The sequence below is a fragment of the Orbicella faveolata genome, unplaced genomic scaffold, assembly GCF_042242905.1.
Source record: "Orbicella faveolata isolate gen_17 unplaced genomic scaffold, um_ofav_v1 contig_34, whole genome shotgun sequence".
Taxonomy (NCBI): domain Eukaryota; kingdom Metazoa; phylum Cnidaria; class Anthozoa; order Scleractinia; family Merulinidae; genus Orbicella; species Orbicella faveolata.
The window spans coordinates 9,756,351-9,779,552 of NW_028301563.1; the positions used below are offsets into that span (position 1 = coordinate 9,756,351).

Below are 23,202 nucleotides of genomic sequence, written 5' to 3' on the forward strand. Positions count from 1 at the left end.
ATTAACATCTCCACCGTTATTTTCTTTTCTCTACTGGATAATGGGTACTGGTTACTGGTTATTGGATAATAGTTACTTTGGCTTCTTTTTTAACGGGAATGACGTTAAATTAACTCACAGGAACCCATAACTCCAGAGTTTCCATATGAATTATACCCTTGATTCAATTAACCCTTTCCCGTATCTTTCTATTTATGAAACAGCATTTCCCGCGAGCAATACTGTTTTCGTCGCGGACCACCTGGGCTCAATTTTACGGTTAAAAATAGCCTGCGATGTCGACGCATATTCTCATGTCCTTCGTCTGTTTTCTTGAACATTTAGGGGGATTCCTTCCCTTTTTACAGCCCAGAGAGCTTGTTTGAGGTTGAATAAACATTTTTCCTGTTCTTGAAGTTGTCAAATGTTTAAATTAAAGATCGAATCGTGCTCGCGCAAGCGATCGGGAGCCGTATGTTGTTCGATTAGTCTGATAAAATAGCTTATTAATTAAGAAAAGCTTTAGAGCTCTTTGGATTCTTTGGAGAAGGTCGTTCTCAGGGTGAAAACAGAGATTGAGAACTATGTTATGCGATCTCGGATGGTGGCGATAAGAATACGCGAGGATTACCAAGAAGCGCAAAACTACTTGACAACACCCAGCAGTACATGGGTCACAACCTCCCCCGTCATTGCTCTCTAAAGAAGAACTTATTCGCACGAAGAAACAACATTGAAGTTTGCTTCGAATAGAACAATTTCGATATATTAAATTTCAGCCTAAAACAATAGACCTCAACACGAGGCTCTCGGGAATAAACCCCACAAACTCTAAAGTTATTCCCCAGTGCCTCGTACTGATGTTTATTGTTTTAGTTTGAATTTTCATCATCATCATCATTGCCTGTAGCCCCGTCTGGGACAAAGGCCACTAATGAGCACCCTCCAGTCATCACGGTCCTGGGCCAGTCGTTGCAGTTCTCCCCACGTGTAGCCATTTCTCCTCATGTCTGCCTCTAGGTCACGGCGCCACGAGTTTCTTGGTCGGTCCCCCTTCCTTTTCCCCTGAGGGTTCCAGGTGACGGCTTGCCTTGTGATGTTAGATGAGGACTTCCGAAGGGTGTGGCCGATTCACTTCCAGCGTCTTTGAAAGATGTCAACTTCTATAGGCTGCTGTCTCTTTCGTTTCCACAGATCTTGGTTGCTGATGATGTCTGGCCAGCGTATCTTAAGAATCCTTCTGAGGCAGATGTTAATGAAAGTCTGGATTCTTTTCATAGTGGCGACGGTGGTTCTCCAGGTTTCGGCTCCCTAGAGCAATACAGGCTTCACGATGTTGTTAAAGATCCTGATTTTAGTGCTGGTGCCGAGAAGTGATGATCTCAAGACATTCTTCCGCTGTTGGAAAGCTACTCTCGCCTTGCTGATGCGAACTCTTACATCAGCTTCTGTCCCCCCGGTGTTATCTACGAAATTGGTCTGTTATATTAGCCAACTTTCTTTCTATTGTTATTTAATGCGGCTTGCCTGACAACAATGGAATATTGTTATAATTGCATTCTAATTGGTCGTTTTAGAGACAGGGCGCGGGAAAGGGTTGAATCCAAGGTTAGTATGTGAGATTGAGGTTGCTGGTCATGGGTTTCTGATTAACTTTAATTAAGTTTTGATTACCCATACATATTATCAGTAATGGTAGGCTAACGGCAAAGAGCTAATGTGAGATTATTTGAACCTCTCAGATCAATGCCGTGAATTGGAGGCTCTTATTTCTTCTATGGGGAACGACTGATTAATCACGTGATAAGAGCCATCAAAGTTTTGGACCAGGATTCTTGTGAACTGCAATGCTACCTAGAACACAACTGTGTCAGCGTTAATTTTGAATATACTGGAACACACAACTGTGACTTAAACAATGCAACTCATAAAGAACACGAGAGCGACCTTGTGAAAACAGAAGGCTACGTGTACCATGGAACAATTGTATGTAGGACGTCAGAATTTTGCATGACCGGTCTCCCTCTGCATTTAAATGAAATGTCGACATTTAAAACGGAAGAATGTTTTTGCAACATTTGTCAATTGAAGTAGTAATCAACATTCAACAGACAACGTCGTCTACCTTCCACGCGAATACCCTCGCATATTTGACTCGTTGATGTGCCGGGAGGGGATGGGAAGACGAAAGTGCTAAATGAAGGGCTTCGACTGTACAGTAACTTTTTTGGCTCAAGAAAAAGAGCCTTCAAAGACTTTCTACTCTATTTTAATTGCTCGTGAATTTCGAATTTCTAGTATATTTTAATAGAAGAAAAGACAACATCTGAAACCGGCACAATTAAAATTTTACGCTTTTATTTGACGCCTAATGCCCAGTAGGGTTCCTGGACATATAACAGCTGGATCTCCGAATTGGTCATTACATAGCTCAATAATAACTTTCGAACTACTTTTGAAAGTCATCCCAGACGACGTGCAAACGAATAATAATGATAAAAAAAACGCATTTTTTTTTGGGTTCGTGCTCGGTCAATCGCCACGGTCCTCATTTGCTTAAGCTCTCGGCGATCTTAAGAGACATTGTTAAAAAAGAAAAAAAAAAACTATAAATATATAATTAGCTGATCCACTTCTTGCACGAAGTGATTTACTAAACCACTTGTGGACGAAGATATGACATAATGTTCAAACACCACTTCACCTTCTGAACAAAAGAAAAAAACGCTTTTTTTAAGCTATTTTGAATACGTCCAATGGTTACTGTGAAAAAAAAAAGAACCACAAGGGTATATGTGTGTGTATTTTACCTAATTCAATGGGCGGAGTAATGATTAAAAATAGCTGAAGATTTTATGTCATCGATTTAATTGCGCTTTTTTGTTAATTTAGAATGCTTGTGGTAACGCTCTTTGTCAGAACAACGGAACCTGTCAAACGGGTTTTACCAGCAAAGGATTCCGCTGTTTATGTTCCTCTGGATTCACAGGTGACCAATGTGAACTTGGTAAGAAATAATTTTTGAACGATAAACAATCAGCGTTGGTAATATTGCAGGTGCAGCAATTCTGAGTAATTTGGCACTAATGCCATCATCTCAGGTGGCTTTATGGGTTGGGATGGAGAGCAGTAATTCTACAACCCTCCTCCGTGTTATTGTCGGGAGGTCAATTTTAGGGGAGTGTCCATCGTATCTTACCAAGATGCTTGTTAGAAATGCAGACGTGAACGGAAGAACGAGCTGGCATGGTCAGTTAAACCTTTATGCAAACGTTGCACTGATTTCGACGAACATGGTTTTCCACTGACGAAGGGCCAGGCCCGAAACGTCTGGAAACATTACCCGAAATATGGTACTTTTATTCATGATTATTCTTACTGACCACTTTCATGCAAGTCTTTACCCAGTGCCACGCAGCTGTTTGACGTTTTTCGGTCAATGTTTTTCAATTAAACCTTATCTGCCCCCGATTAAAACGGGAGACTGAGGATGGAAGGTATTTCTCAGTAATTTTAAACATTTTATGAACAGTTATAAGGAAGTAGACCATTTTATCACCTAAATTTTTAAATTTCTTAGTTTAGACTTATTCTAATGCTTTGTTTTTTAATATTTTAGTGTGTCTCATATCTTAGTTTTTTATATTATCGTTGCATATTGATGAATAATCGTTCTTTATTTTTAATTTTATTCTGTAAATATTTATATGAAGGCCACTGGTTTTTAGTGATTACTGTTGTGTGCTACCCTCAATTTATATTATTATTATTATTATTATTATTATTAAAATTACTATTGTTATTATTATTATTATTAGTATTAGTATTATTATTGGAAATACGTCGAGACATTGTACATATTTTTTTGACTATTTTGTATATGAGTATTAATTTTATATTGTTACTGAGATATCGACGAGTGCAAAGAAAAAAAATTCACAGTTGTAATGCAAATGCCGTGTGCAATAATACTATTGGGCCATACATTTACACTTGTAAAGCCGGATGCCATTGGGATGGCCATGTCTGTGCAGGTAAAGAAAACCTGTAACGCTTTGAGGCTCTGTCAGTGGATGTAAATATAAAGGAAAAGTTTATAAATATTGGAGAGAACTCACTTTTCCTCTGTCTCACCGACGGATCGCTCTGCTAAAATTTCTGCCTATCCGTTCATACCGTTGGCCAAAAAGTGGGATTGGTCACTAAAGCTGCATTTACATGTTTTTCTTAATTCTTTCTCGTTTTGTTTTTGTTTTCTCGGTGAAGCCATAGATTTTTGCGCTGGGCAGAATCCATGCCAAAACGGAGGTGAATGTGAAAGTACACGCGAAGGTTACTTTTGCAAGTGTGAGGTCGGTTTCGCTGGGAAAATATGCGAAACTACTAAGTTGTTATATAACAAATATGTGTATAAAAAAAAAAAAATACCCGCTACAAGTGCGTCATCCTTCAAATTCATCAGTTGCACAAGATCCCCGTCGCGGTAGATGAGAGTCCGTATTATGGTATAACATGTATATGCATTTCTCTTTCTCCATGCGAGCAAGTGAACTGTGCATAATGCAAAAGCATTTACAGATTTGGAGGTGGATATTCGAGGAGAGGTTGGACTGTATTTTTATTTGATATTATTAACCCATCACGACCTTACTTTTAAACTTTCTCTTTCTATTTCAGAGCTCCCAATAAGCTCGACAATACTGTCGAAAAATGCATCTTATGTCACTCATCTTCTGCATTTTCTTGGGCCCTCTGTTGGGGATGAATCTGAGTGGAAGCTGTGTTACCGCGCTTCCTTACATGGCTGGGATGCTTTTACCTTTCACAGCCGTTGTGATGGAAAGAAAAATACTGTTACAATCATAGAAAGTAATCAGTACGTCTTTGGAGGATACACAGACGCTCCATGGGGTAAATGACCATGTTACCTCCTTATTCCATTCAAGTACTTTACCGCATACTGTTCTGTCTGGGTGTCTTTCTGTCTGTCAATCAGTCAGTCTGTCTGTCTGTGTGTCAGTCATTAAGTCAGTTTGTTTGTCTGTGGCTGGTTACTTTAGTTGGTTTGTTGGAATCTGTTTTTTTTTTTTTTTTAATTAAATTATAAGACAGAGAAATATGATGTGCTTATTTATACATCTGGCAGAAAGAGGTAAATTTTTCCAAGTACAAAGTGGTACAGCAGAATACCCCTGGCCAGGGTTCGAACCCAGACCACTTGGTAATGAGTCCACCATGCTAAACGACCATGATCTAACGAATCGAAGATCATGGTCTCTTGGCATACTAACTCTGTGACACTACTGTGCTTCCCTTTAAAGAACATTGCAAAAAAAGTCTGCATGCGAGCCAAGTGGCCCATCAGGCCGGAGCTTATCCCGGTTTCTGTAGCATGAAGCGACTAGGAGTGTTTCTACTCCCCCCTGGATGGGATGCTGGTCCATCGCAGGGTTATCCCCAGCATTTAGTTCGCCGGTACCCATTTATACACCTGGGTGGAGAGAGGCACTGTGAGAGTAAAGTGTCTTGCCCAAGAACACAACACAATGTCCCCGGCCAGGGCTCGAACCCGGACCGCTCGATCCGGAGACGAGCGCACTAACCATGAGGCCACCGCGCCTCCCTAAAGAACATTGCACTCAAGATTAAAACAGCTCGATTTCGATTCATTACCATATTCAATCAGCCCTTGGTAGATAATGAACATCATTGACTTTCACAGGGAGTCTTTGTCCATCGCCAGGGAAATGTTGTTACTTTCCTTTCAACTTTGAGGGGAAGACCTATCACCACTGTACCACAGATGGAAGTTACATTTCTTCCCTGTGGTGTTCATTGGACAGTGTCTACAACGGAAAGTATGTTTATTGTGGTAAGTTGAACTAGATCTAGGAAACGAAATATTAAATTAGCCCTCAGACGTACATGCAGACGCATACCCAACAAGAGTACAAGGGCCGGCTCTCCTCAAACTTGTTCCCAGGGCGTTTCTGGGGGAAAGGCCCCGAGAACGATCGAGATTGGGCTCTTCCAGGTTGTCGTTGTAATGGGATATCCAAATCGTTTTCCTTCAATAGATAGCATTGGCCCTGCTTTGAGTGATGGCACAATTTTTGTTGGTCATGCTGCCATTTGACGTCAAATTACGTCATTAAGAACCACTGCCCCTAAATATGGAGAATCTGATAGCAAGTCGGAAAATTCGAATTTTCTTTATAACGTCAAAAAGACCCTTTTGGTGAACTATTTTCAGAAACATACTTTAACCCTATGACGTACAAGGGGAGAGGGGTTGGAGATGCCACCCCCATAAGCTTTTTTCAAAGTTTTGAAAATACAAGTTACTGTAAGGAGCTTAAACTTTCAGTAGCTGTTCCTTCATTCTCTGCGAAAATTTTGATATGTCAACTGCGTGTCCATCATTTTTGACGATGTTACTGCAGCCATCAAATCTCATGTAGGCCTAGCCAAAAATCAACTTTTCTCTTCCAGTTTTCTTCATAGAATTGTACAAATTCATGAATTATTTCCGTTATTTCTTGACTTTTAAGAAAATAATCCAAGATGGCGGATCCAAGATGTCGGTTCAAATGACGTCATTGAACGTCATATGACCTCATAGACATCATAACCGACAAAAATGATTTTATCTTTTAGAGCAAGCTCAGGGCTATCAAGTCAATGAAATTTATTTCGCTCGAAAACCCAATGGGAAGGTCCCATCCACCCCACACCACCCCGCTACCCCCTTCCCCCTTGTACCACGGTAGGGGTACGAGTTCGCTTGTACGTCCGAGGGTTAAAAGTTCCAGCGAGTTCATATTTTTTGTGAAATCTAGGAAAGTTCGAAATACTACTTAATCAACCAAGTTGGCATATGGAATTTATGCAAAATTGTGCATTTTAAACGAGCCGGTACAGAAAGAAGGAAACTTGACTGGATTTCATGTTTTCACAGCTTGTGATTTTCGCTTTAATCATTTCTCTGAGCTAAAATTCATTTTGAGGTAAGGACGTTTCGTCTACCTCTTGACCACTTGAAAAATACTAGTATCGCAATTTAATTTACCTGCCAAATTTCAACTGATTTGAGAGAGTCCTAACTCATCTAGTATACCAAAATCTCATCAAATAAGAGGTTCTAAAGAAAAAGTTATGCTATGGTATACCATATCTAAATGGCCAGTTTGGCCCGTGAAAATTAAGCGCGCTAGACGAAAAGTTCTATTAAAAGAGTATTTTGACCAATTGCGCCGTTTTTAGACGACCGAGCGAACACTTCGATTTCGCAGTCATTCCCTTTTCTTTCTTTTATATACCGTAGGAGATACAGATGTCAGTTCCAGCCATCATGGTGGATATCGCACTACTGACAAGGCCTTTATTTATTCTTTAAGCAATAAAGAAGGATTAAGGCCATTTAAGAGTAAGGTGAAAACCCATCATAAGCAATTTACATGAATCCAAGTTACGGTCCAACATTTGGTGGAGGGCACGATATTTACATTGCTGACAAGGCAAATGGTAATATTAATTCATATGCACAGATTGGTTTCTCGTACAATCGTCCAAGTGGAGTAAAAGACCAGAAAACAATTCTAGCTGGAAGTTTTCGTTTCACTCCTAGTGAGGTGGAGGTATTTTATCTCTTTTGAGAGACCAGCACTACAGGATCATTCACCAGAAGTATTCTAGAGAAACACACAATAACGAGTCGAAACTTAAAAACAATTTAACACTGCTACCACTTAAGGAAGAAAAATTAACATGCTTTTACTTGCAAATGATTTTCTCAGCTATAGCTGAAAATATTTTCTCGATATTGTCGATGATACCTAAACTAAACTAATGTTTTCTCAAGAAAACCACGACGGCAATGGCAGCGAGAACGTCGCTAAGCAAAAGGTTTAATGAGTAGAACAATGGCTGGGCACGTGCGTTATAATTCTTGGTACATAATAAAGTGTATTATCGTTTGTCTCACGATGTAGTCGAAACGTCGCGATCTACATCTCAAGTGACTACATCGTGAGACAAACGATAACACTAACTACTTAATAACCGAGAGTGAGGTCGTTACGGGAAAATCTCAAACTGAGGCCTTGCCGTATTGACCGAGCGGTAGCGAGGTCAATACGGTAGGCCGAGGTTTGAGATTTTCCCGTAACGACCGAACGGTCGAGGTTATTAAGTTGTTTATTATATGGCTCATCAATAAAGAGAAAAATCATTCGAGCGGAAGTCGTCAATTTACATCCGGCGATGCGCGCGTTTACCGATTCATTCATCGTCTCAAACCTAGGGCAAAACTACACAGTCAGTGAATTTCACCGCTGTATTACGTGTTCCGTTAAAAACACTCATTTCTTTACGGAAAAGTCACTGTCACAGCCTCAAAAACGTATTTTAGTATCGTGGTACCACAAGTTGATGGGGAAGTTTTTCCAACTTTTGGGGCGAAACGTCAACGCATATAGAAAAGACAGCAAGTGCTTCAAAATTGTCCAAACCAACCGTCTTTCGGTGAAAGAAAATAGTAATGCTTCAGAATGCACAGCTCAAAATAAGCGTAACTCGATCTTCGCATTCGCTTTCGACAACATATCTTCGCCTTCTTTATTCTGGGATTTATGGATGAACATTTCAAGCCTTGTGAACGTCTGCAGTTATCAGAAACACTGCTACCGACAGAAACCGCCCGATTGTTTACATCTGATGATCCTGGAAGCTGATTTACACTTGCTTGTGTCAAAGCGAGGGAATCTATTTGACGAGAACTTTGACGGAGTTCAATACTTCGGTAATTGCTGTGACTAAGATGATAACTTATAAGTTTCTTTGTGGTGTTCTGCTCAGGATGCATGGCAGATCTGCCGATGGTGTTTTTTACTTAGCGATTTTAGCTTTACTTAAGACTAGGCAAACTTTGATTGTTTTTCACTAGTGCCCGCCAAGGTTACCGACTGGTAAGTCATCTATATAAATTTTATTAAAGAAATATCTCTAAACTTTTAGCTACTGATATTCTCGTACTGATTTTAATCGGCTTTCATCGCTTCAATGCGCTTGAATTTTCAGAACCGGGCTCTTCCTAATTTGCATAATCCGTAATCGGCCCGTGGGCATTACGGGAGAATAATGCCCTACAATTCAGTGACAATTAACCAATCAGAGCGCGCGTTATATCGGCCACAAGCCAAAGCCATATAATAAAGTTTATTATTGCATCTACCACAATGAATAACAACAACCTTTACCTCGACAATTCTTGGTACATTACGGCGAAAATGTCAGGAACAACGAAGATAGATCTGAAAAAGAGAAAATTGAATTATCATTGAACAGTCCGAGCAAGAAAGTAAGGTGGTGCTTTATTGTGTTTTATGAAACCAATTTGCAGTGTTGTGGTCGGCTGGATGAATTCTTGTGAACTATGCCGCAATATTAATTGCATTCCCCAACCCTAGCAGAGAGAAGTCATAACTGTTGTACACAAAAACTGTGAATGGATATGAAGTAATCCGCTGTGCACACGTCCCAGGGTTTTAATGAACACCTTTAAAGGTTTAAAACTTCCTTGACAGATATCCCAGCGATATGTGCATGTGTGTAGATAAGCTTTCTTTACTTGGACACCTTTGTATCGGGTGGTTCATTCCTTTGACTCTATGTGTATAAGCGAACGCATCTTACTTGCTTCTCCCGCGTTTTCAAGTGCTACTAGTTTCTAGTTTTGGGCTGGGAAAACTGATGCGATTAAGGGTAAAATTAATGTGATTCGTGACTAAATCGCACCATTGAGAGCCAATCAGATTACAAGAACCACCACTGATCTCAATACACTTGTGCGCATTGCGTACCTGTTTTCTTACAGTCAGAAAATCATCAAAACTGACTTAGAAGGATCTGAGCAAAAATGATCTAGAAATGTAATATTTACCTGAAAAAAAAAAAGATCGTTAAAAATTTGAAAATAATAATAAAAAAGTAATTGAATAAAAATCGTATTACAAGTTAACCCTTTCGCGGCCAGTATTGTCCCCAACAACATTTGGAAAGGTAGACAAAGAACTAATTGTGACGTCATCAATTTCTACGTCAGCAGATTGCTCTGATAAACAACAAACTCAAGAGAGACAGAGCTTTCTATACGTGTGTCCATTTTGAAAATCGACTAAATGCTGACAGAGCTACTGGAAAAACAAATGTTCAATCATTGATGCAAAATAGACCAATTTCGATATGTTAAAATTCAGCCAAAAGCAATAGACCTCAGTACTAGTACGAGGCTCAAGGGAATAACTACAGAGTTTGTGGGGTTTATTGCCCAGAACATCGTGCTGAGGTTTATTGTGTTAGGCTGAATTTTAATATATCGAAATTGGTCTATTACTGGTGAAATTGGCCATTACCTCCATAATTGATCAATGTCTCATTTGTCAGTACAAAATCTGTTGCAGCTGATAGAAAGGAAGTAAAGAGTAGAAGATAGTGAAAAAAGAAAGAGAGAGAAAAAGTGAAGGAAAAGGAGGCAGGACAAAACTCGCAACGCATCAGCAAAATAATGGCTTATGCACATGCGCTAAAGTAAAACATTGCTCATTAGACTGTGGAAAATAGTCGAAAATCTAGATGAAATGTAAAATATTGTATTCCTAGCAAAATTTAGTGCAATTTAGCAACATGGCATGCCAAAAAAATAATAATAATACAAAAAATGACGGTAATAAAAACGGTTTTTTTGGAGCAAAATCAAGCATGAAAGGGTCAAAGTACATGTTTGCCTTGCGGAAGGTGCGAGAGATTTTCTCCGATACACTTTGTACATGGGGGAGAGGGACACTCGGGGTGCGTTGCTGTTAACCTGTACCCGCTGCTCCCTGGCTGCACGGTACAAACACCTACAATGTACCCTTCAATACTCTCCGATCACAGCTAGTACATTCTAAAGATCCCACAACAGATGGAAGGAAGTGTGGCGTCATGCACAAATTAGTGTGTGCTGATTGTAAAAAGATCTATGCTGGGAAACCGCCCGACCCTTTTACCCATGCACGGTCCGTTTAAAGAAACGTTGTAACACTACTAGATTGATACTTTCCGCCTTTGGAGAGCACCTTAGGGAAACAGACCACAAGTTAGAGGATAATAAGTCGACTGTCATAGCAAGAGAAGAAAACAACTTGATCAGAAGAAGAATTTATGAGGCCTTGGAAATTCTGTGCCAGTCCAATCGAGACGGTCGATTTGAACTTCCGGCCCTATACAGAGATGTTTTGGCACGTGACTTGGTTCACTCAAGCTCACATGACAAATATATTCCCGCCATATTCACTTGACAAAGACACTGTGACAGTGTCGAAAGCTTGTGATCGCTGAAACATTACCTCTGCTTCGGTGTCTTGTTTCTTATTATGTCCCCTACAGATTCGGGAAAAATTCATATCTTTACTCGATGTATTGTTATTATTTACCTTTTATAAAAACTGCCTTCACCCCTTTAGCTCGTGGGAAAACATTTCCTTTGATAGTATATCCAAACTTGGCATATATGCTTATTTTAGCCTGAATACATGTTATTGTAGGTCTAGGCTGAGATATAGAACACATTAAAATTCTTATTTGCCTTAATGCGTGCTCCACCTTGAAAAACATTTCACTGGAAAAAACATTTCTTGACTGGTATTAAAACGCATGTTTGGACATGTTTTCAAAGATCTCAAAGCGTACTCGGATACGAATTCAATATCTATAAAGCCTTATATTTATAAAACGTGCCAACTTCAGCATGAACCATTAGGAAAAAAAAAGCAACATAGATATTAATTTCAAAGACGTGATCATGTTTCCAATCTTGTGTGGAAAACTGTCTAACGGGAAGTCAAAGTGACCGCAATTTCCACAAAGAAAAGCTAAGACCAATATGTATATCGTAGTAAATAGAATGTTTTATTCCTAATGATGCACAAATTTGGAAAATTAAACGTACTCCTTACAGTAACTTAGGCTATTTAGCGGGTATGAAAATATTTTTAACGTCTGTTTGAGTACGTCAGTAGATCATTCAATATAAACACATTTAAAAATGGAAACCGCATTTAATATTTAATATGTAAAATAACGATGAGTAAATTTTCAGTGAAGCTACAAAAACCAACATGGTCTGTTTGCAAAATATTGCATTTTTAGGAATTTTAGAGTAGGTGTAATTTCATGCTGCAAAATAAAAGCCGATCGCCATCTGGGGAGGAAGTCAAATTAAAACATCTTTATATCCACTACGTCATAATATTTAATTATCTTCCTTAGCTTTCTAGTGAGCTCTCCAAAATACACAACATATTAAGAAATACGTCAAAACAATACCCCAGAGCACGCACTTAATTCAGAGCTGTGTGACATTCGAATTGTAAATTCGAAATACAAGTGTATTTTTTTGTTTGAAGAAAGATAAAATTGTTATCTTAGTTAACATTTGGCATTTCAAATTTACTCAGCCTAGCGGAACCCTTTCAAGAGTGGCTCAGTTCGTTTGGCAAAGTTAAAACTGAATCGTGTCGGATAAATTTCAAGAAAGTAGCTGCTGTGGAGTTGTTTGACTACTTTTCAACTTCCTGCACGACAACCTACTAAAATTATGCAGAGTGGTTATAAATTATAAATATTATTGACTTTTGAATCTATTATCGTTAAAAGCTAACTTTTCATTCGACGCCGATAGAAAAGTATGAAATTAGCATAAGAGTGTTGAAAACCCTTCGTAAAACATGCTTTGTGAAACGTGGCGAGATAAAAATTTCGTAACTCTCTTTCAAATTTGCCAAACGCGCAAACTTTTCTAACATATTTGTCTCCATACATTTTCGCATTTAGCAGTTGGGAGAAAGTGCGTGCATATCAGCAGCCATATTTCACTTATTGTAGTCATCTTCTTAAAAGCTCTTAACCTGAATGCTTACTTAACAAGTATTTCGAACATGTGGAGAAAATTAGTGCTGATCGCTATCGACACTTGAAGATTTAACGATAACCCTCGATAAAAAAGTACAAATCGCGGCTCCTCGTGTAGAGAACAAAGTTGATCGATAATCTAACGATCAAGGATGAGCCGATCTCTAAGTTTTTCCAAAGGTTTAATATTTTAATTTTACAAGTTCTTCAACTTTCAGGAAGGATAAAACTTCTCTACTGGAGCAGGTGCTTTATTTTCCGTGTAGATGTTAACATAATGTTTTTGAGTAAAACGTTTTTCTTTTTTTTTTTCCTCATAATTACGGGATTATAGCCACCGACATGCAGTCGATTCCATTTCTCTGGAAAGCTTCTTCCTTGAATTGAACGCTTCAACTTTCCGACCAAGAAAACTTCTCTTCTGGAACAGCTACGTTATTTTCCGTACATATGTAAACATTAATTTTTGAGTAAACGTTTTTTCGATAATTGCAGGATTAGCTTAGGTCACTGAACGAACAAAATTGTGTTGTGTTGTACATATATCGAGCGAGTTTTATATCTTCTTTCATATTAAAGCTCAACGAACTTTTTTTGTCTCGCACTGTTCACAAAGCGGAAATAAAACGTCTTCTTTGGAAAAATAGTTAGTTAGCTTGAGTAACATGCACGGTGGTGGGCGGACAAAAGACATCTGTTGTGTAATTAATCCTTCTAAGAACTGCTCTTTAGTAAATTTGTTTGCGCATTTTATTATGTTTCTTTAACAACCCTTTTGGCGAGTCTTCCTTAAATAGAAATATAACCTCTTCTAATAATGACGATGTCAAACTGTGAGAACAAACACTGGTCGCATAATGATCACAATTTTTTCAATCTTGATAACATGTTTAGCTAAACTAATAGTTCTTTATAATCGTTATCTTTCTCGTTCTTTGCTTGCTGAAGACTCTAAACGATTTTTGGGAACAAAGAATCAGTCATTAGCATGGGACAAGGGATAATTTTGGATTATTTTAAGGGAACAAGTGCTGTCTGGAAACTATCAGCATAAACTTGATATTTTGAGGCAAAATTCCAAAAAGGCAAAGTTTTCAGACATCCGGAGGAAGTGTAAGCTTTAACCAGGAAGACTTTTGTCATGGGCTTGATAGATGTCTTAGCACCTATTTCTCAATCACATTTAACTTGCTGTGGTATTCAAAATCTAGAACTTCTCATTGCAGCAAATGATAGTTTCAGGGAAAAAATGTAGGAGCGAAATCATGTGGGAAGAAAGAAAAGGCAAAAAAAATCATTAACAAGGGATGCATAGATGATATTACACGGTGGCGAGAAGATATGAATTTTATGTTCGAGTGGCAAGAACAATATCTCACGAGTGAGCGCAGCGAACGGGTGAGATATTGTTCTTGCCACGAGAACATAAAATTCATATCATCGAGCTAACGTGCAATGTTCTTTTTATTATATAGACATGCTGACGACGGCGTTTTTAAAGATTTTTCGAAGATTTTCGACCACTTTTCGAAGATTTCCGAAGGTCACACGAACGTTGCCGAACATTTTCCGAAAATTTTCGAAGATTGCCAAAGATTGCCGAAGGCTTTCGAGGACGACCCGAAGATGTTTCGACCGTACACCAACGAATTTACGTACAATTTAAGAGACAAACTTGATATCAGTGAAATCACCGATATCTTCAATAGTGAGGATATGGAAAATACGCCACTCGAGTCCCGGATGTAGTTTCGTATGAATTTTGCGAGTGGTATATTTTCCAGTAAAACACTCGTGTCTATGTAATAAAATTTTGATAGACCATCCTGTTCACAATAATAACGTTCAAACAAGTGAGAGTATACCAATAAAGAATCTTGATGCGAGACTAGATAGCGGGAATCAGAAACTCAATCATCGTTGCACTTAGTTTAAGAAAGAATCATATTTCTTACAAGGAGAACCGGAATTTTGGAAATTTATTTTCTTCTTCTATCTAAGGTGTAACTGCAAAAAAATATCTTTTGTAATCGCTTGAGGACAGTGAATTAGCTTAACTTTGTGGGTTATTTCGAACTTAAACTAGAATGGCTCTCGTTCGAATATATTCAACCAGCCTACATGTAGGCAAAAAAATATACATTAATAATTAATTGAATAACCGTATTCTATTTCTTCATCAAAAATTCACAACTAGAATGGGAAGTTTACATGCGCTGAATAAGCTGTCAAGCGAAGACGTAACATGATTGGTTTACGCCTATTATCTGAGCGTTGTTTTAACTGTGAGCCAAATAATGCCATCTTTCATTAGTCGCTGTTAGCTTTTGTTGGAGCTTAATTCGACCAGACATCACTGGTGCTTAGACAGCACTGGTGCTTATTCAATACTGTATTGACTTGTATCTGGGACTTATTAAGTGGAGACATTCGCCGCAGGTTAAGAATGAGTTTTTCTCTGCTTTTCGTTCTCGTGTCATGGATTTCAGTAATCCCTTGTCCAACTCGAGCGCAGGGTGAGTTTGAAAATTTCCTTTCTACCTGCTTTGTATTTTATAGATGCTATCCTTATTCAGGCTTCTTCAGTTGGGCTAAAGATGGCTGTTAAATTAGGATTATTGATAATTTGTGCAACGAATCTATTGTCGGAAATTATACCGAATTTCTACGAATTAGCATCACATCCTTTCCATTCTGACTTACGCAGAGTCGGCGTCATATCTCTCCATGCTGTATTAATATTGTCAAGTGGCGGACACGACAAGAGAATAAAGAAAATCAAGCGTATAATCCATTGATATTGTCACAATATTCTGTCCAATTTTGAAAATTAAGTGGTATCTAAACAGGCCTATCTACCTCTGGTCGTGATCAGGAGTTAGTTTGAAGTCTTCCGTTTGAATCGGGGGCCAACACATTCGCTGATTATCTCCAATTAGCCATAGATTTGGAAGCAATGTGATAGAATGCTGGAAGCATTTGTGTTCATAACCATTTCATTCTGGAAAATTACGCATTGTCAGCATGTACAGCGAGGAAGTGAGACTAATTTTAAACTAGCTTTATGTCTAAAATATAAAAAGCAAATGACAGCAGTTTGAAGAAACCATGAACACTTGAATAAAGGTTGATGCCGAGCAATTTCCTCTTCATTGGAAAAGGTGTCTACTAGTTAACGTGAGGTGGTTACCGTAATATCCTTAGACAATCACTTGATCCATTTAAGTCTATTAAACAACGTCGAATTTGGATTTTCTGGAAATAATTAGAGGTTATACCTTTTTGGAATTCAAATGAGTTACATGCGACATGCGAATATTCTTTTGCTAATTATCTTATCTGAATACAATATCATGTATGAGAAACGTACGTACATCAGCCATGTTTACCAAATTCAAATTACCTACAAGTTTCTTATCTCGCATTTTAAACATAATTTTACTATGCAACACATGCATTTATGGCAAACGCTTTCCATTAAATCAGTCCGTTTCCTAGCGTGAGAAGTTTAAAACACTTCACTACATTATTTTGGCCAGTAAATCGAAACTTGTATGTCAGAGGAAATTGTTACAGTTTGTCTAAAACCACCCACAATGGAGGCAAATTTGCGTAGACAACAGAACTCCGCTCTGTTATTGATTTGTTCGATTTTGGTGCTCGTTCCTGTAGGAGTCTTCCTTGTATATTTCGAGAGAAACACAAAATTAAAGCTTTTGACATTATGATGGCCCGAGTAAAGAGAATTGCTATTTTGATAATAGAAATGAAAGAATGATCTTTCGTCGTTTTCTCGTATTTTTTTTTTTTCACCAACGAAAAGGAAAATAAAACATTGTAGCATACATTAACTTTAATTCAAGATCGTAAAGCAGGTGATAGTCAGCTACTTAAGAAGCAAACGTCTAGCGTTTCTACCAAGTTACGGAAACACTCGTGAAAGTAACGGGAAAAAAAATATGGAAAAACGTCCATAGGAACACAGAATTTTATTCCTTTTTTCATTTGTAATAACTAAAACCGCCGTGATCCTGATCATTACCCACCGCTAATTTAAAATGACAATACTCTTACCAGAGGTTGTTTAAGCGAAAATTAAAAGTTTGCAGGGGTTTGACGCAATAGTAGAAATATTCTCGAATTAAATGCGAATTGTTTTGTAAAAAGATTTAAACCCGGATGAATTTCCCTCTACCGAAACCGTTTTGACTAAAACTGCAGCTAAACTGAAATAAGTTCATGATTTAAATCCAATATAGACGTTGTCTCTCGTATTAATTAGCCATTTCCATGTCACTCTAATTTCAGTCTTGTAGCAGGGAAATTTTCCATAAGACATGATCAGACCTCTCAGTCCACAAAAGCTAATATTTCGAGGGGAGGATTTATTCTCCTGCCACAGAGCGAAATTTCGGGTTCCACAACTATTATTATTATTTTTTTCCTAACTAAACTTAAAAAGCTTGATCAGCAGTCTCTATTGTCAGAAAATTAATATGCTGTATGAATAGACAGGTGGCAAAACCACCGTGGATATTCATATTGATATACCACCAAATTCTCACAAGGACAGTAACTGAGAAATGTGCGATGCTTAGATAGGAGAATTTACATTTGATATCGGCAAGGGGAAGATTAAAAAACAAGCCGTCACTCACACTTTAAAAAATCGATTTTAAGTTTCAGACCTCTTTTACGTTCTTTGCTAATTATTTCTAAATTATGACTTCGAGGTGTCCAGTCTTCAAAATATTGGTAGTTTGCTATTCCATTTAAACAACAAGTAAGCGATTAAAGCAACAGCATCGAATGTTTAAGAAAGAATTCACCTGAGGTACGAGTAACATGTAAACAAACACTTTGTACTGAGATTATTTACATCGCGTTGCAAACTTCTGTTTGACTGTTTTAAAATTCTTCTGAAAAATTAATTATTTCTAACAAACTATATAGGGAAAAAACACTTGAAAGTACTGGTGAAGTGAAACTAATGATATAATTTTACCTGCGTTTGCATTATTTCTTTGAATTGTGAAATTTATTTTATCTAGTTCCCATAAATAAGATGTTATCAGTGTTATTCAAGGCACCTAGTTGATATATCTTTAGCTTTAAGAAAATGCAAAAGGGACTGAAAAGTACCTAAAATTAATCTGGTCCACTAAAAACTGAAATTTCTCGATTTACTATCGCATTTCCTCGTAAATTCTTCATAAAAAAGCTATGACACTGAAAGGTAAACTCTGAAATAAATCATGCAGTTATCATGGATCCTCACAAGACTTAGCAAGCAGGAAAGAAAATTGCGACTACACTCTTAGCTCCCCTTAGAAGTTATTTCATATATATTTGGTATCACAACAATAACGAACCGGTTAGAAATTATAGTTTCACCGATTTGTTTATACAAAGGTCTGGCAAAAAAATCAATTTTGTGCGTGGAGAGTTAAGCGAAATAAAGATATACTGCATGTTGATAGGAGATACTATGTACATAAACCCTCATCACTCACTCCTAAATTACTCTGTTCTTTTTAAAATGTTTGACTATTTATTTTTGTTTCAGACTTTAATTATAAAAGCATGTTTCAAATTTTCTTTTAGTTATTATAAGCTCTAGATAAACATGTTTATATTTTTTTTCAGATGGAGGACGTGAGCTGTACTTTCCAGCCTACTATTTCTATGCTAAGAAACGTTTAGTGAACCACTGGATAAAAACCATGATTGTCAATGACTTGGACGAGTGTGAATACCGTTGCTACCTGGATGCAAACTGTGTCAGTCTTAATATTAAGAACAAAGATCCTAACGGAACACATGAATGTGAGCTGAATAACTCCACTCACTTGGAGCATGACGGGTATCTGAGGGACGACCAGCTTTACTACTATCGTGGCGCCGAAGTAAGCAACTATGAAATTTTTAACTTTGCGCCCTCAATACTTTGTTAGGCTGTATATTACCACCGGAAGCCCTCACTCACAAACGTTTTGGACTTGAACAAGTAATGAGAGCAAGCAGGCCCAAAGCCAGAAACAAGAAGCGGGAGCTCAGAAGAGAACACAAGTCATCCTTGCCGGGAGGAAGGGGTTCGGGAGGGGGGGGGGGGGAGCGGGGAGGAGGGGTGGGGGGCGAGGGAAAGGCAAAAGTCAATTGTTTAAACAAAGAAAATGAAAGAGAGAATACAATGGTAGGATAATGCTGACCTGTACATATCCGACCAGTATATAAATATATAACGAATAATCCCATGGCTCATGACACAGTTTGGCCAGCTGATTGCAACCTTTTGCTTTGATTATTGCAGTCTGTTGATAAACAGAAATTTATAAGGTGACTTATTTTGTTTCAACCACGGGTAGCATCGTTCCAGTATAAACACCGTCAGCCTTCTGAGCAAAGTCTCTCGAGCTAGCTGCCAATCCATTTTAGAATATTGCGATCGATATAAGATACTGTGCTGCAACAAAATACTCTTTAGGCTAAAGAGTCGTTGTCGTTAAAGGTTTCATGTAAATTTTGGTAGGCATTTTTAGGCGATGCACCCAAAATATCCCAGTATTTTATCACAAATTGCTTAGATCACACTCGTTTTTTGTGTAATAATACCTCCTTTTCTTCCGCCTTTTGTCGGGTAACAGAATTTCAGTTTAAAAAGTAAAGAAGAACTGTATCGTGTCATTCGAAGATACCTCATTCCCACTTGACCTCGCCGGCTCTTAATTTCGCGAGGTTTTATTTCGCGACTTAAGGATACGGTCTTAAGAAAAAACATTAAATTTTGCAAAAGTACGTCGACAAAGGTCAAATAACAGTTGATGAGACAATTGCTTGACTTCGTAAATTTATTACCATAATTAATTTCGCGAGCGTTTTTTGCGAGTCTTAAAATTCGGGAAAAATCACGAAAATTAATGCTCGAGAAAAAATTGACAGCGCGAAAAAATATGGGAACTTTAACTCAGACTATGTAAGAAATAATCCTTGGCTAGTTTTAAATGATATTTAGTGACGGGTTCGTTGGTAATTGTCGATTATTTTTCCGTAAAAATGTTCGCTCTCTTCCTCCGATTCACCGTTATCTTCAGCTTGTAAATTCGCCAAAACCCCTTAAGTACAGTCATCAAATTAAATTTTCTACTTGCAGACTACTTCTAGGGAAACGGGGTCCTCGGATAAGGAACTGGGAGATTAAAGTAATGGGAAAGCCGTGAAATTAAATCTGCTTGTGAATTTTTTTCCTGCAATCGCGAAATGTAGCTCCGAAATTTTCGCGAAAATTAGTAAGAATAAGCTAACTATTTTTGGTTACTTTCATTTAGAATCATTGTGGAAAGCACCAGGAGAAGTGCCAAAACAACGCAACTTGTCTGTCCGGTTTTACAAGTAAGAAATATCGATGTGTGTGCAGTCCTGGTTTTGAGGGCGAAAACTGCGAAGACGGTAGGTATAAAAGACACGAAAAACTTCTTATCTTGTAGGAACTTTTAAGCAAGCCAAGAGATATTATTACGCTAAAAATGACTTTCCATGTCTTACTACAACGAAAACCCACAGGGTACTTCTGTCCACCCACTCCTCCCTTGCACTACTGTCGGGGTACGAGTGAGTTGGGTTAGAAAACCGACGGGAAAAATCACATATTTGACCGTTGGCTTAAATATAACAATTATATCACATTCTATCTCCCAGATATCAATGAGTGTAATGCACCGAACAAGCCATGTGCTGCCGTTGCTAACTCTCTGTGTAATAATACGCATGGATCGTACAATTGCCAGTGCAAAGATGGATTCGTAAAGAACGGTGCAACCTGTGAAGGTACAATATAATTTGGTTCATAACATGAGTATCCTTCGTTGCTTAAAATTAGTTACAACCTGTCCGTAAGGAGTTGCTATCCGCTCCATCCCCCATTGTGTGTGGGACACACCTGAATTGGCCATTTTCGTATTCTCGGTGTTGGACTGGAACTACAATCGTGGACAAAAGTCCTTGGGACACATGTAATATAACGAATTATCTGTGTTTTAGAACTGACGTTTGACAAAAAAAGAAAAAAAAAAACGCTGCTATATCCTTTAAAAGCTCGTTGCTGTCCCCCCTCCCCAACCAACACAATGTTGAAAATCAGGTGAAATTGCAGGTACTAGTTTTCAACATTGTATGAGAGGTGGGGGGCGAGGTTAGGCAGGTGAAGTTGTGTTCGCCTCTGGCGTGTGAGCAAAAGCGCCAAAAGAGCAAATTTGTCCCAAAACTTTTGTCCATGATTGTAGCTTGCGACTGCGGCTAATGCGGGAAGTATTTTCAAATGCAAATGACTTTAATCTCCTTTTGATGATATTCCCCTACACGAGCCTCCATTGCAAGCTACAACCATGGTCACAAGCGTTAGAAATCGTCATTCTTTTCGCATTTTGCCCCTCCCTACCCCTTTGTAATGTTGACATAACACTTTAGTCCAACACAAGTTTGCATTATGCCATTTTCCAACATTGAAAGGGGGAATGGCGCTGCTGACACTCATTCTGTAGATATTACGGTTATGATTATTTTCCAACACAACTTTTTAATGGTTGCAGTTCCAGTCCAATAGCGAGAATACCACAATGTTCTATTAGTACACCTCATCCTATTTCACGGGATTTACACCAATGGAAATTTAGTTCTTTTATGTATTTCATACGTTAAACGAAAAAATCGGAGAGCATTAAAGACGCTAGAACTTCTCTCGACTGCGCATCGAGCAACTCTATGATGCACGCTAAAGCGTGAATCAATTCTTAATTACGTATTCCATTGATTTACTTTTTTCGTGCTTGTTCAAATGTCTTTCTGCGTTTATCACATATTTATTTACACATTTTTGTATTTTCTTAAGTTGATGGATGTCACTGGCAAAATTACCAAAATCTGACAGATGCAGAAAGAAAATATGACTACGTAAACGCAAACGACAAATGTGACGACGCCCTCAATGGCTGGTATCGCTTCCAAGGAGCTGCAGGTACAAAAATGGTGACCACATGTCCACTGAGGGACAGATGTGATGCAGCCTTTCCTGTCTGGTTGAATGGTATTCATCCTACGGTAGCTGAGGGTAAAGTCAGGAGAAGTGCTTGCATTCACAATTTTGACGGCTGTTATGGCAGACGAGTCTCTATTCAAGTAAAGAATTGCGGCTCCTACTATGTTTACAAGTTATTTCAGCCAGGGAATTGTCCCGCCCGTTACTGCAGCACTGACTAATCCAGTTACAAATGACCTTACTGTAAAACCTAGAAATTAAGTGACAGCTGTTACGTTTACTTTCATTGGTCTTTTTTTCTTTGCGATTGCTAACAGGCCCGGGTACCCGAAAAACAAGCAAATGGAATTAGAGAAGGAATTTACTCAGCATTATACCTTTTCCGACTGGGTAGTTTGTTGCCCCATTTCAGACCATGTGATGATACTCTTGAGAATTCTTCCTTTCAAATTTTCAAATTGTCCCGTGCATGTGAATAAATAATTTTTATATGGATAAAAGAACAATTCTCTAGAGAATATCACGTGGTTTGTTATAAAAAAAACAAAAACAAAAACAAAAAAACAAAAACAAAAAAACGAAAAACAAAAAACAAAAAACAAAAAACAAAAAACAAAAAACAAAAAACAAAAAACAAAAAACAAAAAACAAAAAACAAAAAACAAAAAACAAAAAACAAAAAACAAAAAACAAAAAACAAAAAACAAAAAACAAAAAACAAAAAACAAAAAACAAAAAACAAAAAACAAAAAACAAAAAACAAAAAACAAAAAACAAAAAACAAAAAACAAAAAACAAAAAACAAAAAACAAAAAACAAAAAACAAAAAACAAAAAACAAAAAAACAAAAAAAAAGACCAAGCGGAAAACGTTTATTAACGATAATATTATATTGTGGGGTGAGGGGTGATGCCTCAATACTGGACATTTGCAGGCTCAGTTCGACCGTCGCTCACGGCGTACAAGTATTTCTACACTGATTGTTTCATGTTGTAGGAATCATGGGAGATGAGGGGCACGGAGTTAACAATTTCCTGTCAAAATATCTTCTTTACAGCTGGATTTTTTGTTTGTTCTCTATCATTCTTCCTTTTTGAGAGGGGAGAGTACAAGCTGCGCAGGAATTTTTTTTAATGCATTTTTTTTTTATTACCAATTGTATTCTTGTTATACAACTGCAGTACTATAGTACACGTGACTCCACACTCACTCGAGGCATTACACGTGGAATGAAGTATATC

The 23,202-nt window shown here is 38.0% G+C and overlaps 2 protein-coding genes across 2 annotated transcripts; both read left to right on the plus strand.

Moving 5' to 3' along the window:
- Nucleotides 1–580: 580 nt before the first annotated feature.
- Nucleotides 581–9,981, plus strand: LOC149104689 (uncharacterized). The gene is made up of 6 exons (XM_089272253.1): nucleotides 581–652; nucleotides 1,174–1,352; nucleotides 2,872–2,986; nucleotides 4,530–4,890; nucleotides 5,702–5,851; nucleotides 7,304–9,981. Exons 1-6 carry the CDS (start codon nucleotides 581–583, stop codon nucleotides 7,438–7,440), a joined length of 1,014 nt encoding a protein of 337 aa, XP_089128379.1. The 3' UTR covers nucleotides 7,441–9,981.
- A 5,389-nt stretch (nucleotides 9,982–15,370) lies between these two features.
- LOC149104690 (uncharacterized) lies at nucleotides 15,371–22,816 on the plus strand. The gene is made up of 5 exons (XM_089270933.1): nucleotides 15,371–15,446; nucleotides 18,577–18,836; nucleotides 20,256–20,376; nucleotides 20,626–20,754; nucleotides 21,815–22,816. The coding sequence occupies exons 1-5, from the start codon at nucleotides 15,377–15,379 to the stop codon at nucleotides 22,180–22,182; spliced, it is 948 nt and encodes a 315-aa protein (XP_089127059.1). The 5' UTR covers nucleotides 15,371–15,376; the 3' UTR covers nucleotides 22,183–22,816.
- Nucleotides 22,817–23,202: the final 386 nt, after the last annotated feature.

Excerpts from the sequence above, each read along its gene's own strand:
- LOC149104689 (XM_089272253.1), top strand. The coding sequence starts at position 581 with ATGGTGGCGATAAGAATACGCGAGGATTACCAAGAAGCGCAAAACTAC. Across the intron at positions 653-1,173 it reads CAACACCCAGCAGTACATGG|ATCTTGGTTGCTGATGATGT; the intron begins GTCACAACCTCC and ends TCGTTTCCACAG. Across the intron at positions 4,891-5,701 it reads ATACACAGACGCTCCATGGG|GGAGTCTTTGTCCATCGCCA; the intron begins GTAAATGACCAT and ends TGACTTTCACAG.
- LOC149104690 (XM_089270933.1), top strand. The coding sequence starts at position 15,377 with ATGAGTTTTTCTCTGCTTTTCGTTCTCGTGTCATGGATTTCAGTAATC. Across the intron at positions 18,837-20,255 it reads ACTACTATCGTGGCGCCGAA|AATCATTGTGGAAAGCACCA; the intron begins GTAAGCAACTAT and ends ACTTTCATTTAG. Across the intron at positions 20,377-20,625 it reads GGGCGAAAACTGCGAAGACG|ATATCAATGAGTGTAATGCA; the intron begins GTAGGTATAAAA and ends TCTATCTCCCAG.